Source organism: Paroedura picta, chromosome 8 (assembly GCF_049243985.1).
Source record: "Paroedura picta isolate Pp20150507F chromosome 8, Ppicta_v3.0, whole genome shotgun sequence".
NCBI lineage: Eukaryota > Metazoa > Chordata > Lepidosauria > Squamata > Gekkonidae > Paroedura > Paroedura picta.
This window is the reverse complement of record NC_135376.1, coordinates 102,344,239-102,359,717: the sequence shown is the minus strand read 5'-3', so window position 1 is coordinate 102,359,717 and position 15,479 is coordinate 102,344,239. Positions and strand designations below refer to the sequence as shown.

At 51.7% G+C, this 15,479-nt stretch overlaps 1 protein-coding gene across 5 annotated transcripts in view; it reads left to right on the top strand.

Annotated features, from left to right (window-relative positions):
* Positions 1–4,434, top strand: part of PKD2L1 (polycystin 2 like 1, transient receptor potential cation channel) — a 41,166-nt gene extending 36,732 nt beyond the window's left edge. For 3 of the 5 annotated variants that reach the window (XM_077351097.1, XM_077351093.1, XM_077351096.1), the window contains exons 12-15: positions 720–837; positions 1,731–1,855; positions 2,873–2,972; positions 3,468–4,433. In XM_077351097.1, the coding sequence (XP_077207212.1) occupies positions 720–837; positions 1,731–1,855; positions 2,873–2,972; positions 3,468–3,677 (553 nt within the window). In that variant the 3' untranslated portion in view covers positions 3,678–4,433. Of the gene's footprint in view, positions 1–719; positions 838–1,730; positions 1,856–2,872; positions 2,973–3,467 lie in introns of all 5 variants that reach the window. The other 2 variants (XM_077351095.1, XM_077351094.1) reach the window with 2 other exon arrangements.
* The last annotated feature ends 11,045 nt before the right edge of the window (positions 4,435–15,479 follow it).

Below are 15,479 nucleotides of genomic sequence, written 5' to 3'. Positions count from 1 at the left end.
CCTTCTGCAAGTGTCTTTAATGTTCCCAAGCACAACACAGCTCCTTGTTCGACACTGTCCATAATTTCGGCCACAAATCACGCCCATCGGGGGAGGGGGATTTTTTTTTTACTTGAAGAGCATGTAAATGATTAAGCGCCAGCTCCTATGCCAGCTAAAAACATCTTTCTGAGACAATGATTGAACAAATATTTGTTGCAACTGGTGTGTTTGCGTTTTTAAAAAACAGTTTTTAAAGGGAAAGGGGCTTTTGGGGAGCATGAACACAACAGCCCATTGGCTGTTCTGTTTGATTGATGGCCAGGGGCAGGAAGAAGCGCAGAAAAATATCACTTTGTTGCGATTCCGGCAAGACCGGAAACCAGTGGGGAATGAATACAACGCTACTGGGACTTCAATATTCCACTAAAATTAAAGGTATGCAGAATGACGAAATTCCACTATTTAATATAGCATTTCTGCATACTGAAAACATTTGGAAACATTGGTCTTTGTGCGGAAAGGCCCCTGGAATTGCAGCTGATTTCCAGACTTCAGAGGTCTGCTTTGGAGCTGTGTAGGTTCTTTGGCATTATACCCTGCCAAAGGAGGTCCTTCCCCTCTGACCTGTGCCCTTCCCAGGCTCCACCCCCCAGATCTCCAGGTATTTCCCCATCCAGAGTTGGCAACCCTAAATTGTGCGGGCCTCTATCACCTTTTCTTTCCTCCTGCTTCCGCAGGCTTGGCCATGCTGAGCACGAGATCACGGCAGCCTTTGCAAAGTTTGACAACGATGGCAACCAGATTCTCGATGAAGAGGAGCAGAAAAGAATGAGGAACGACCTGGAGGAGAAGAGGGTGAGGCCAAAGACGTGTTGAGCCCCTGTGGCCAGGAGAGGAGGGAGAGCCCTTTTCCCGGTTCTGGTGCGGAGGTGCAAGACAGGGGGCAAAAGGGGCAGGGTGGGAAGTGCCATCTAGGCACAGCTAACTTTTGGCAGCCCCCTTAAGGGGTTTTGAAGGTAAGGGGCAGACAGAGGTAGTTTGCCATTGCCTGCCTCTGCACAGCAGCCCTGATATCCCGTGGTGGGTTCCCATCCAAGTATTGACCAGGGTCAACCATGCTTAGTTTCTGAGATCAGCTGAGATCCGACTGGCCTGGGCTACCCAAGTCAGGGCTAAAAAGAGTGCCAGACTGGGATCTGGGAGGTTCCAATCCTCACTCTGCCATGGGACCTTGTTAGGTGACCTTGCACAAGTCACAGACACTCAGCCTCGCCTACCTCACAGGGTTGTGGTGCGCATAGAACGAAGGAGAACTGTGTATAAGCTGAAAGGCGGGGAATAAATGAAATAAATAAATAACAGAAGCAGGGACGCTGTTAAGGAGGCCTTCGGGGATGGTGGTAGATTTGAAAAGCAGCAGTAGTGGTGGAGCAGTTAAGAGCACCAGGTTCTAAACTGGTGAGCCAGCTTTGATTCCCCGCTCCTCCACATGCAGCCAGCTGGGTGACCTTGGGCTCAGCACAGCCCTGATATTACTGTTCTCACAGAGCAGTCCTGTCAGAGCTCTCTCAATCCCACCTACCTTACAGGGTGTCTGTTGTGGGGAGGGGAAGGGAAGCCACTTGGAGACTCCTTTGGGGTCACTGAAAAGCTGAGCATTAAAAACCAACTTCTAGGAAGAGAATTACTTGCAATATTACAGGAAAATCTGAATAGGAAAAAAATCACTCTTCTTACCTCCCTTCCAGATTGCACTGAACACAGAAATTGAGAACTTGGGGCAATCTTTTAGGGGCAACAGCTTGGAGGAGACGCTTGCAAAGAACAATGAAGCAAACCAGTCCTCCTCAGGATCCAAGGAAGAGTTCCAGGGGTGGGTATGAACAGTGCTGAGCAACGGGCTTCCCTCCCAAAGAGCCTCAGGCAGGCCCTGGTGGGGCAAAGGAGGGAGGGCTCACCTGAGACGCAGGTTTGCCGGGAGTCCTCCCAGAATTCCGACTGACCCTCGTGCTGGGGTGGCAGGGGCTGCTGGAGCAATTTTTTTAAAAATGCGTGCACCGTCAGTCAGATCTCCAGGGGCCAATCAGAAGGCCTGCTGGGGAAAAGTCCAACCTGACCCTTCCTGCTTTCCAAAACCACGTGATGAGCATCATGAAAGGTAGCCACAAACACCACCTTGGGGATTCCTGGTATGACCTACCTCGCAAGGTTGCTGTTGTGAGGTAAGGTGGAGGGGGCAGAAGGACAGAATAAGCTGCTTTGGGTCCCAATGAGAGAGGGAAATGGGATGTAGATGACAAATAAATGATAAGCAGAGCAAGACAAACTTTTAATGTCGACTCCAGTGCTTAATGGCTGTTGGAGGTTCTCAGGTGAGAACCTTCATCCACGTCCCTGCCCCCCTCGCTGGAGCCAAACCAGCAGCGGAAACCTCCCAGGACACCTCCCTGCCCAGCGACCGACCCCAGGCCGGACACAGAATCCCAACGTGGGAAGGGGCCATCCAGGCGTCTAGTCCAGCCCCCTGCTCAAGGCAGGAAAGCACCCAAAATAAGGATCTGCCCAGCTGCTGCTTGAAGAGAGCCCCCCACCTCCAGAGGCAGCCCGTCCCAGGACTGAACTCCTCTGACTGTGAAATGTTCTTCCTGGTATCAAGTCAGTACCGCTCCCTTTGAGAGACATAAACAGAGCAGCAGTCCCCTCTCCTCCACGCTGGGCATTCCCAGTTCCCTCAGCCTTTCCTCCCAGGGCTTGGCCTCCTGGCCTCTCTCCTCTGCGTTGTCTCCATTTTGTGTCTGAAGTGAGGCCTCCAGAGCTGCACACTCCAGGGACTCCAGGCGTGGCCTGACCTTGAAGGAGAGCTCCTCAAAGTCCTCCCTGTCCCTCACAGGCTCCTGAGGCGGGTGCTGCAGCTAGAACACTCCGTCAGCAGCATCGTGTCCAAAATTGAAGCGGTGGGCATGAAGATGGAGAGTCTGGAACGGAGCAAGGTAAAGAGGGACTCTGGGGGAAGCTACTCCGCTACAGGAACCAACCCCAGGATGCTGCGCCCCAGCTGCACTTAGGGTTGCCAACTCCAGATTGGGAAATTCCTGGAGGGTTGAGAGGAAAACCGGGGGGGGGGCAGGGAGCTCCCCAGTGAATATTGTCGTGGAGATCACCTTCCAAGGCAGCCATTTTCTCCAGAGGAACTGACCTCCATAGTCTGGGGTTCAGTTGTAATCCTGGGAGATCTCCAGGTCCTACCTGGATTTTGGCAACCGTATCTACACTACATGTTGCCCTTGCTCCTGTCAAAGGACATGATCTGTGTTTCAAACACCCCTTTCCCACCTGGGCCCTGGGCCTGATTTCAACTGGAACATCGTCCCCTTCCCATGCTGTTTTGGAAGAAAGAAAAGAGCAGGACCACTCTGCTTTCGAGATCTGTCCTCCTTTCGCTGATAAGTCTCCAAGTGGGCAGGGGTCTTTTCCCTTGTTTGCAGGAAGAACTCACCCGTGACGATCGGATCCTGCAGAACTCTGAGTGGGTCCCCGAGGAAGGACGAGGGAGGGAGGTGTCGCGCACGGGAGAGAATGCCAACATGAACCTGCTGAATACCAGCACCACCATCTACCCTGCCTTGCCCAAGACAGAGCTGCCGGGCTCTCAAAGGCCCAAGAACATCCCACTGCAGTGTAACATGAACTTCTAGCATGCTTCTGGATCACACCATGGGGGGGGGGGGGCTCCTGTTTCACTTCTGCTAGGTTTGCCAGAGAAGGCAAAGCACCCAGCGCCATAACTGAGCTTGTCCGTCTGCCTGTCCGTCCGTCCGTCCGTCCGTCCATCTGTCTGTGTACGTGCCGTCAGGAATAGGGCAAAGGCCACTTCTGGCTTCGGGGGAAATTCCAGGTCTGGATCCGTATTTGGCCTCTTGTTCCTGTATGTTTCCAACGAACCCCAATCCCGGCTGCTTTGGGGGAATCTGCCGTTTGGGATTGCCTCTGCTCAAAGGGAAGCTGTGTTCCTGCAGGAAAAACAGGGGTGGGAATCTGCTTCCTCAGGGACAAGCCATGCCTAGGCATGCATGTTCCTCTTTGAGATAGAAATGGCATGTTTAAAATCTTTTAAACCCCATGAAGAACATATTAACGTCTTGTGTTTGTTATAATACAGAAAGAGAGCTTGGTACCTAAAATCAAGTGTGTAAATCAGCTATTTAAAATGTATGTTGGCCTAGGGGATCAAATACCAACTCCTGAGAGCATGGGAGGGGGGAGATGCTTAACCCTCCCTCTCCTTCCTTCAAATCTGTCCCTCTATGCCTGACTTACAGAGAAAAAGAATTGCTGCGTGTTTGATTCATGGAGCTCTCTCCACGTCGCATGTGTTTGGCTCCTTCTAGGGTTGTGCGCTTCAGTGTCCGAAGCAGCCGTTCCAGGCCGAAGCAGCCAGTGCTGCAGTGCGGGGGGCGGGGGGACGCCTGCTTGTGTGTGCCACGTGGCACACTGGCACCAGTGCCGCCACCCCCCCCCCCCCCCGCTCCACAGCACTGGCTGCTTCGGCCTGGAACGGCTGCTTCGGACGCCGAAGCGCACAACCCTCATTCCTTCCTCTTCTGCCCTTTTCCCTCCACTTTTGAGCACCTCAGTTGTCGTTCGCAATCTAAGAATTGTTCCCGGGCATTGGAATTAGGAGAACTCAAAAGTGGAAAGAACCTCTTACTATCTTTTCTGTAAGCCCAGTTTTGGAGTGCCCAGAAGATTAACAAAAGGGGCCGGCTGTAATCTGGAATGTCCTGCGTTGTGTTCATAATTGTCTCCACGCATAGCCCAGGGCCATACGTGTGGGAGCCACACTTGCCCAGGGCGGGATTCATTCCAGCAATGGGATTTCCTGTGTGCCTCGGATACCTCCATAGCTCCTTACATCACAGAGTCCCGCCAGGTGTTCTGCTTGTGAATGTCACCGTCAGATTTTAAAATGCCTTTGTGTACTTAATGTATTCTCACTTGCATCAGTGCAACCCCACTCACTTAACATCTTGGATGTATTCTGCATGGTGCACATCTAGCCCATGGTGTCACAAGATGCTTGGTTCTGATTGCATGCCGTGCTCTTCTCCCCCCGCAGTGGCTGCTCTCATGTCACGTATACCGAGGGTTGCAGGCCTTGTCTCTCTGTGACTCTTACTGTACAGCAGCCTCCTGGGGCATGTTTCCTGCTCTGCCTTCTTGGATTCCTGTTGTGATGTTGTTTGGGCTGGAAGGCTTCCCGTTCCTTGGGAGGAGCAGAGTGTTTTCCATGGAGCCCTGGGCGTGCACAGCACTGGCCAGTCTCTCTCCTGAGAATGGAGCAGGCAAACAGCTTCCCTGCCACGACAGGAGCCAAAACAACATACAAATTGCAAAAAGGTGCAAAGGGAGTGGTTGAAGTGTCTCAGCCCCCAGGTGGATATTTACCAAAAAGTATTATTATATGGCAGAGAGAACCTTTCTGCCTCTGGGGAATACTTCACACAAATACTTAGCCACTGAGTGGGGGGCTGGGCTAGATGGCCTGGGTGGCCCCTTCCAACTCTGTGATTCTAACAAGGACAACATCACGCTACCCCCAGAAGGCAGAAGAGGTCCATGGCCTTGTGTGGGAAGGCTGCATGCACGTTTGCCGGAGCAAGCTGCTTTGACTGGCGCGTGTGCATCCAATGGGGTGCTGCCCCAATAGCCCCCCTTATAGGCTGCATGCTGGGCCTCAAGTGCTGCATCCTACATTAATGTTGTTGCAGATGTCTCACAGTAAGCCAGTAGAAGTCCTTGATCAACAACTCCAAACTGCCTTGCTTGTCCATTTCTGAATAAACACGCCTGCTTCTCACTGATAAAACAGCTGCCAGCAGGAGTTCTTGGTTATATTTCAAGCTTGGGTGAGTCTGTTAAAATCTGCCCTCACACTTTCAAAGGGCTGGGTGCATTTCATGTCGTCTGGGCACCAGAGGAACACAAAATGTTTAGAGAGGATGGAGGGCTACTGCAAAAGCTGCCTTTCTGCCCTGCTATTTCTAACCTCTGGCCTTCCTTCTTGGAGTCTGCCTTCCTCCGGGTTGGTTTCTTCTGCAGCATTTCTGTCTTTGGCAGAATTTCCCAAAGAATGCAACTGGTGCTTAGAGAAGCCTGCTGCATAAGGTGGAATGCCGGGTCCCCCTTTGCCACACCTAGTCCTTGGACAGCATGCAGGTGTGAAATCACAGAGGCCCCCACAGGTGTGTTGACTCTTTCACGGTAGGAGCCCTGAAAACACCAGCCTCCCTTGATGTGTGCATGGGAAGGAATAAGAGCTCATCCTTGGCATCCAGTTTGGAGCCCTACAGTCAGCTCCACCGGACCCCGGTCTGCTTCGCTTAATTCACTTCATGTACTTCTGTTGCAGCCTGATAGGTGGAAGGAGGCCACGGTTCTAAAACAAAGGAGAGACGGAATCTGTCCAGTCGCTTAATTAAGTCTAAGAAGATAAAAAGTCTCTTATCTCATTTATTCAGACTTTGACTCTGCCAAAACGGTCTCTAGATTCCTTTGTTTTCCCTTTTCAGTCTGGCTTTCATCAGTGGCAATGAGTCCTACACAAACAAATGTCCATATTAGTATAACATATAACAAATAACAAATAATAATTGGAATAATAAATATATAAATATATTTATATATAATAAACGAATCTAGAGACCGTTTTGGCAGAGTCAAAGTCTAAATAAATGAGAAGAGACTTTTTATCTTCTTAGACTTAATTAAGCCACTGGACAGATTCTGTCTCTCCTTTGTTACAATTTTGGAATCGTCCACTTTTTTGTTCTAAAACAAAGCATCAGGGATTAGACATGACCTGTTCTGCTGCAGCTCGCTTTCCCCAGGTTGCGCACGCTTCTGTCTGCCTCCACTGTAGTCTCTGTAGTCCTAGATGATTCCACTTTTTGAATATGAACATTCATGAGAGTCCAGGGTCTAGTTCAGTGGTTCTCAACCTGGGGGTCAGGACCCCTTTGGGGGTCAAATGACCCTTTCACAGGGGTTGTGGCAGGGCAAGCAGCTTGGCCAGGGGAGCGCCATCATCACAATAGCCTTGTGGAGTAGATCAAGATGGAGCGTTCGTCTGTCTGGAGCAGCGGAAAACAACGAGACCGGCATAGTGGGACACGAGGCAGAGCTGAACTGAGGAACCCTGGGGGAAAAAACAATGTATATGCAATCATGAACAAGGAATTTTCACACCGTTGATCAGTTTCGGTTTAATTTCTGGGAAAGAACCTTGCATAACTTTATGGTTGGGGGTCACCACAACATCAGGAACGGTATTAAAGGGTTATGGCCTTAGGAAGGTTGAGAACCACTGGCCTAGTTGTGGTGGAAGAGAGTTGCAGCTATTTCAGTGTTAGGTTGGTGCAGCTTGGCCTTTGCTCTTGAAAAACTTGGCAGCTGCCTTTCCGGAAATGCATGTTGTGTCACCTCTCCCATTCTCCTGAGGGAGGTTCCATTAAAAGGTGGTTCATGTAAACACACAAAAGGACCAGTCTCCTCTGGAGGAGGAGGAGGAGTTGGTTCTTATATGCCGCTTTTCTCTACCTGAAGGAGCCTCAAAGGGGCTTCCAAGGGCCTTCCCTTCCTCTCCCCACAACAGACACCCTGTGAGGGAGGGGAGGCTGAGAGAGCCCTGAGATTACTGCTCGGTCAGAACAGCTCTACCATTGTTATGGCAAGCTCAAGGTCACCCATATGGCTACATAAGGAGGAGTGGGGAATCAAACCTAGCTCACCAGATTAGAAGCCCCCGTTCTTGACCACGACACCAAGCTGGCTCTGTACAACATTTGGTCCACGCAAACAGGTGGTCCGAATGTTGCACAGAGTGTGCTGCCTGAAAGGTTGTTCCTTTATAATCTTGTTTAGTTCTTTGTAGGGTTTGAGACTAGCAGTTTATAAGAAGTGGTCACACCCCCAGTGCCCATCCTGAACATATCAAATGATCTGTTGTATATGGATGGACAAGCTCTACACGACAGCCACATCAGCTCCAATCCTACAGACAGATTCTCACCTGAGGGATCCACAACAAGCCTCTTGGGACATAAAGTACCCATCGGATGATGCCAAGAAACAGGTTAAAAAGCCAGAATGGTACCCGGAGAAAACCTGTTTCAAGACAGGCCCTAAAGAGACAATAACAGAACATCCCAAGTGGTCACCTACGGCTCTCAGCTCAAAACCATTCAGTGCATCATCAGTGACTTACAACTTCTACTGAGTCATGACAGTTCTTTACCCACAAACAGCCCCCCAATCTCAACCAACTCCTCACCCACAATAATTCATCTAATCTGAACACGAAGACCTGATGCCACCTTTGCTGCCATGTAGACCCTGAGAGCACAATCACTGAACCTAACAACATCAGCTACAGCATCTCAGGGTCATTCACTTGCTCATCTTCTAATGTGCCTGCCATTAAATGCCAACCGTGCCCTTCTGTTCTCTACGTAGGGCAAACTGGTCAAACCTTCGACCAAAGGATAAATGGATAGAAATCTGACATCAAGGATCACAAAACAGAGACACCAGTAGGAGAACATTTCAACCTCCTGGGGCACTCAGTGGGAGGACCTCAAAGTTGCTGCAAGGGAATTTCAGATACAGACTGGAATAGGAGACTGCTGAATTACAACACTCAGGACAGTGGAACCCCCTGGCCTTAACAGGAATATTGGCTTCCTATCTCACTACACATGGACTCACAATCAGTTCTCACATCTGTTGTTAAATCCTTTATCATGCTGCTATTTACACATCTTACTAGATGTGCTAGAATCATAGAAGCAGAGTTGGAAGGTATCTCGAGAGTCATCTAGTCCAACCCCCTGCAGAATGCAGGAAATTCACAACAACCTGCCCACCCACAGTGACCCTAATTCCATACCCAGATGATCCCCCCCCCAAATCTCCAAAATCCCTGTCCAGTCTAGCCTGGAGGAAATTCACCTTCCAACCCCAAAGTGGTGGTCGGCATTTCCCTGGGAATGCAAGAAAGAGCCACAAGAGCCAAGCATGGGCACCGTCCCTTCTGCCCACCTACTCACAACCTGCCTAAATAGACAGAAGCAGCATTTCTGTCACATGGCTATCTAGCCTCTCCTTTAAAACTTCCAAGGGAATCCTGTTCTGCCTGAGTTCACAGAATCAGCACTGCTGTCAGATGACTCTCTACTCTCTGCTTAAAAATGTCCAAGGAAAGAAAACCCACCACCTCCCGAGGAAGCCTGTTCCACTGAGAAACCGCTCTGACTGTCAGGAACTTCTTCCGGATGTTTAGATGGAATTTCTTTTGATTTAATTTCATCCCATTCTTTCTGATCCGACTCCCTGGGACAACAGAAAACAACTCTGCTCCATCTTCTATGTGACAGCCCTTCAAGTATTTGAAGATGTCTATCATATCACCTCTAAGTTGTTCTGTCTACAGGCTAAACCAAGCTCTTTCAACCTTTCCTTATACAATTTGGTCTCCAAACCTCTCACCATCTTCGTAGCCCTCCTCTAGACATGCTCCAGTTTCTCTACATCTTTCTTCAGTTGCAGTACCCAAAATTGAACACAGTACTTACTCCAAGTGAGGTCTAACCAGAGTAAAGTGGTAACATCACCTTGCGTGATCTGGACTCTATACTTCTTTTAATACAGCCCAAAACCCCATTTGCCTTTTTAACCACCGAGTCGCACTGTGACTCATGTTCAGTGTCTAGTCTACTAACAGCCCCAGATCCTTTTCACACGGACTACTGCCGAGACAGGTCTCCCCCATCCTATAGTGATGCATGTGATTTTTCCTACCTAAATGCAGAACTTGACATTTTTCACTACTGAAATTCATTTTAGCCCAGTTTTCTAGCCTGTCAAGATCATTCCTAATTCTGTCCTGTGGTATGTTAGCTATCCTTCCCAGTTTAGTGTCACCTGCAAATTTAATAAGCACCCCCTCTATTCCTTCATCCAAATCATTTATGAATACATTGAATAACACAGGGCCGGGACAGATCCCTGAGGCACTCCACTCCTCACTCCTCTCCAGAAGATGAGGAACCATTCACAAGCACCCTTTGGGGGGGGGCGATCTGTCAACCGGTTCTCGATCCACCTAACAGTAATAGGATCCATACTGCATTTTACTACTGACCTGAATTGCTATTTTAACCTCAGCAGGATTTATTGCTCCCTTACTTATGCATCTTTAATTGGCCCTTCCTGTCAACCAGCCCCCCCCCCCATGTAACATTGAAGGAAGTCTGTGCCAATGTATGATGGAGTATGCATCTGCCCATGCTAAGTCTCTCAGTTCTTGCTGGTACCCAGAGGTGGACTTGGCTGACCTTGGGGCTGCCACTGGAGTCAAACTCCATTCTCCCGTTTGTTAGCTCTGCTATTTGTATGCTTATTTTAGGCAGATCTTGATGACAGCCTTAATCGAATCTCTCCCATGATCTCCCAGGTACCATACATCTTGATTCTAGCTGGCCCTTCCTGGCAATTAACCCCCCCCCACACACACACACACACACGCATGCACACCCCCTTTCTGTCTATATGTAACAGTTGAGGATATTCTGTTTCACAGTGTCTAACAAAACACTGAAGTTGTGCTACTTCAGACCAACACGGCTTGCCACTAGTATCTGTGCATGCACACGGAAGCTCATACCTTTAAGAACACTCCTGGAGATTTGGGGGGGGGGAGTCTGGGGGAGGGCAGGGACCTCAGTGGGGCACAGTGCCACAGATTCAGCCTCCAAGCAGCCCTTTTCTCCAGGGGAATTGATCTCTGGGGGACCCCCAAGGTCTCAGGTTGTTTCCAGGCCTCAGACAGACCAGCAGGCCCTCCGAAACACAAGACATGCTTCCTTGTAAGGGGAGGCAGCCCATTATCAGCCTGCCACAGAAAGCAAGCCGCAGGGCCTTTCTCTGGTTCCTTCCCCAGGAAGGAAGGGAGTCGGCCAGGTTGTTTCCTGGACTGACTCTTAAGAAACTCAGGACAACTCTCTGTTCCTAAAGTGTCCCTGGCCCATTGATCTCCACAGAGGATGGAGACACAGGAGGGCAAGAAAAAGGAGAGGGGGGATTCCTCTTCCTTCGAGGTTACCAGCTCTGGGTTGAGACATCCTGAAGATTTTAGGGGTGAAACATGAAGATGGCCAGATTAAGAAGGGGAGGGGCCACCTTCCAGAGTGGCCATTTTCTCCAGGGGAAGGGAACACATGTTTTCATTGAATCACAGAATCATAGAGTTGGAAGGGGACACACAGGCCATCTAGTCCAACCCCCTGCTCAACGCAGGATCAGTTTTAAATAAGTCAGAATTGATCTATGTGGTCTGGAGATCAGATGTGATTCCAGGCCATCTCCAGCCCCCACCTGCAGGCTGGCAGTCCTGAACCACAGCCTCTGAGGAAGGGGGAGGGGGAGGCCGTTGGGGGTCAGAAGGGAGGGGGGACCTCGTGAGCACAATCCATCTCTGAAGCCTGGGGACCTGGAGGGCCAGACCCCTCTTGCAGCTGGGAACCAAGAGGCTCAGCTCCTTCCTTCTCTCCTCGGCTGCCCCAGAGCCGCTTCCACCGTCAGGCAGGGCAACTAACCTCCAGTGGGGCCTGCAGATCTCTGGGGATTCCAAGGGATCTCCAGACAGCAGAGACTGGTTCCCCTGGAGGAGATGGCTGCTTTGGAGGCTGAGCATCGTCCCCCATGGAGCCCCCCTCCCCATTCCCTGCCCCTCCCAGGACCCTTCTCCAGACCCACCTGGGCAGCTTTACTTGCACATGCACAGAGGAGCTGGAGCCAGCAGCAGGAGAGACACTCCAGAACTGCCAATCTCCCAGACTTACAACTGATCTCTGGACTACAGAGATCAATGAAACTGGACAGGAGGGCAGCTCCCCAAACCAAGCCCTACCCCAGGCTCCCCCTCCCAAATGTTCAGGCATCTCTCCACCTAGCTGGGGGTGGGCCAGCCACTATGCGGATGCTGCTTCAGCCAGCCGCCCTGCGCTCTCCCTGGAGTGGCGCCCTGGAAGCCCCAGTCTGGAGGAGGCTGGCCGGACACAGAAGTCGCTGCATCGACAGGAGTGGTCAGCAGTGCCCCGGAGACGGCCAGGCCCCCCATGGCCAGGATGGAACACAGAAGCGAGGGTGAAGCATCCGCATTTCTGCTGTGCACTGGCAAAACCCACACCCAATGACTTCCATTTCTGCTGAGTCACACGGAGCCTTCAACCGCACATCCGCTCTTCCCTTTTCAGGCTTTCTGTCAGGGGAGGAAATGCACCCCCCAGAAGGCTGATGCCCCAACGTTGGGTGCTGCTGCTGACTGCAGTGAAATGGGGAGGCAGGTTTTTGCTGGCATGTCTTACTTAGGATGTGGGGAATCCAGTGCACGTGCATCACTCTCACTGGGACGGAGGCAAAGCAAGGTTTGAGTCCAGGGGCACCTTTAAGGCCAACAAAAGTTTTATCCCCAGCATGGTGCTAATGGTTGAGAACTGGCCTCTAACCTGGAGAGCTAGGCTTGATTCTCTGCTCCACATGCAGCCAGCTAGGTGAGCTTGGACTCATCACAGTCCTGTTAGAGCTGTTCTTGCGCAGCAGTTCTGTTAGAGCTCTCTCAGCCCCACCCATCTCACAGGGTGTCTGTTTTGGAGATAGGAAGAGAAAGCGATTGTAAGCCACTTTGGGTAGTGAAAAGCAGGGTATAGACACCAACTATTCTTCCAGAATTAAATTTTGTTGCATGCAATCAAGACAGGGATGCCAGCCCCCACATGGGACCTGGGTACCCCCAGAGTTACAGGTCACCCCCCCTGGAGAAAATGGTTGCTTTGGAGGGTGGACTCCATAGTATTTTACAATACTGAGGTCCCTCCCAGCCCCAAATCCTGCCCATTCGTGGCTCCACCCCCAAATTCTACAGGCATTTCCCAACCCAGAGCTGGCAACCCTAACACGAAAGCTTATGCCCAGAATTAAACTTTGTTGTGTGCACACAAAAGCCTTTACTCAGAATTAAACCTGTTGAATGCACTTTGTTGCATGCACACAGAAGCACATACCCCAAATCAAACTTTGTTGCACTGTGTAGCATGCATACTTCTTCAGAATCACCCAGAATTCAACTTTGTTGGTCATAAAGGTGCCAGTGGACTCTCTTTGTTCCGCTGCTTCAGACCAACATGCCCCCTTCCCCCCCCCCCGAATCTAGGCTGGAGCCAGGAAGCTGCATCGAATTCTCCTGAATAAACCACAGGGTGGCCAACAGGGTGGCCCACAGGGTGATAGCAAGTTAAATGGTAAAGGTATCCCCTGTGCAAGCACCGGGTCATGTCTGACCCTTGGGGTGACGCCCTCTAGCATTTTCATGGCAGACTCAATACGGGGTGGTTTGCCAGTGCCTTCCCCAGTCATTACCGTTCACCCCCCAGCAAGCTGGGTACTCATTTTACCGGCCTCGGAAGGATGGAAGGCTGAGTCAACCTTGAGCCGGCTGTTAGGAATGAACTCCCAACCTCATGGGCAGAGCTTCAGACTGCATGTCTGCTACCTTACCACTCTCCGCCACAAGAGGCTCTGATAGCAAGCTAGTGAGAAACAAAAAGCTTGTCTCAGTTTATGGGGTTATTTCAAAATCCTCCTCTCCCCAAATGAGCCTCTTGTGGCGCAAAGTGGTAAGGCAGCAGACATGCAGTCTGAAGCTCTGCCCATGAGGCTGGGAGTTGACTCAGCCAGTTGATTCAGCCTTCCATCCTTCCGAGGTCGGTAAAATGAGTACCCAGCTCGCTGGGGGGGTAAACGGTAATGACTGGGGAAGGCACTGGCAAACCACCCCGTATTGAGTCTGCCCTGAAAACACTGGAGGGCATCACCCCAAGGGTCAGACATGACCCGGTGCTTGCACGGGGGATACCTTTTACCTCTCCCCGAATGAGGTGGCTGGATGGAGTCACTGAAGCAGTCGGTGTGAGCTTAAATGGACTCTGGGGAATGGTAGAGGACAGGAAGGCCTGGAGGATCATTGTCCATGGGGTTGTGATGGGTCGGACACAACTTTGCAACTAACAACACTCTCCCCAAGCAACATAAAACATGAACTCTAGCCCCCTTTCCATTTGTCTGAGATCCAGAATGATGGTTCCTGCTGAACGATCTACTTTCAGGGGGGCTGCTGCTCTGATCCCAGGGGCAAGCACGCTTCTGACCCTCCACCTCCTCCTCCTCTCCCCCCTAGGCAAACTGTCTGGTTTTGCAAATGCTACAGATTTCAGCTTCCCACTTTTCTGCAGAGAGAGGGAGGGAAGTGGATCAAGTGTCAGGCGAGGGCAAGGGAAATCCACATCTGAATCCCCACTTGTGCCAGGGAAGCTTGCTAGGCTGACCCTGGGTCAGTAAACCTCTCTGCTTAGCCTGCCTCATGGGGCTGTGTGGTGAGGATGAAGAGAAGGAGCAGAGAAAGATTGAAGCTGCTTTAGGTCCCCATTGGGGTGAAAGGCAGGATATAAATACAGCAAATAAATAAGTACAAGTATCTTTTCACTAAGAACCGGAAACCCGGGGCTCTTTTTCTAGGGTTTATCTTTTATTCATTTATTTATTAACTAGGAGCCAAGCCTGTTGCATTCAGGCATACAAAGGGTGGGGTGGAAGAACTCAGCGGATGGCCTCTCCTTCCCCCCCCCCAGGACCTGGAAAGGCCTGGAGACCCCAGGGAAGGGAGCCCACTGGCAGGGGCAGCTCTCACGCAGCAGGGGTCTGCAGCCTCCGAGCCTCAGGGGGAAGTGGGAGGAGGAGGGGTGGTCCGAGGTGGAGGATGGAAGGTGATTGGCTGGCTGCTGGACAGACAGGCAGGCTGGTTGGAGGAGGAGGCCATGAGAACAGCTCCGAGGCCTTACCAGAAATATATCATGTGGAACAGACTGGATTTATCCAGGGCTGCTCTTTCCCGGTCCCACTTTTATCTCCCCCTCCCTTCTCACTTCACCTCACAAGACCCCTGTGGGGTTGGCTGGGCTGCGGGGAGGGGGGGAGGAGGGCGTGGCTGGGTCCCCTGGCTGGGGGCAGAGCTGAGCCTTGGCCAGAGCCATGGTGGCCTGCTCCCCCTGAGGGCACTCCCGGAGACTGGCGGAGGCAGGCCAGGGGGCTCCTCAGGGAATGAAGGCACCCCCCCCCAGCGCTGCCAATCTCTGGTGCCCGGAGATCAGGGAGGGTTGCCAGTCTCCAGGTGGTGGCTGGAGACCTCCTGAGATTGCCACTGCTCTGCAGGCGGGAGGTCAGTTCCCCTGAGGAAGGCGAGGGCCGGTCGCCCCGCGGAAGCCCCTCACCGCCAAGCCCCTTCGTCCCGTCCAGCCCGCCGAGGCTCCCGCACTTCCTCCCGAGCCCACAGCGGCCCGGCCCGCCCAGCGGCCTCAGCCGCCCGCCAGAGGGACCCCGCCAGAGGG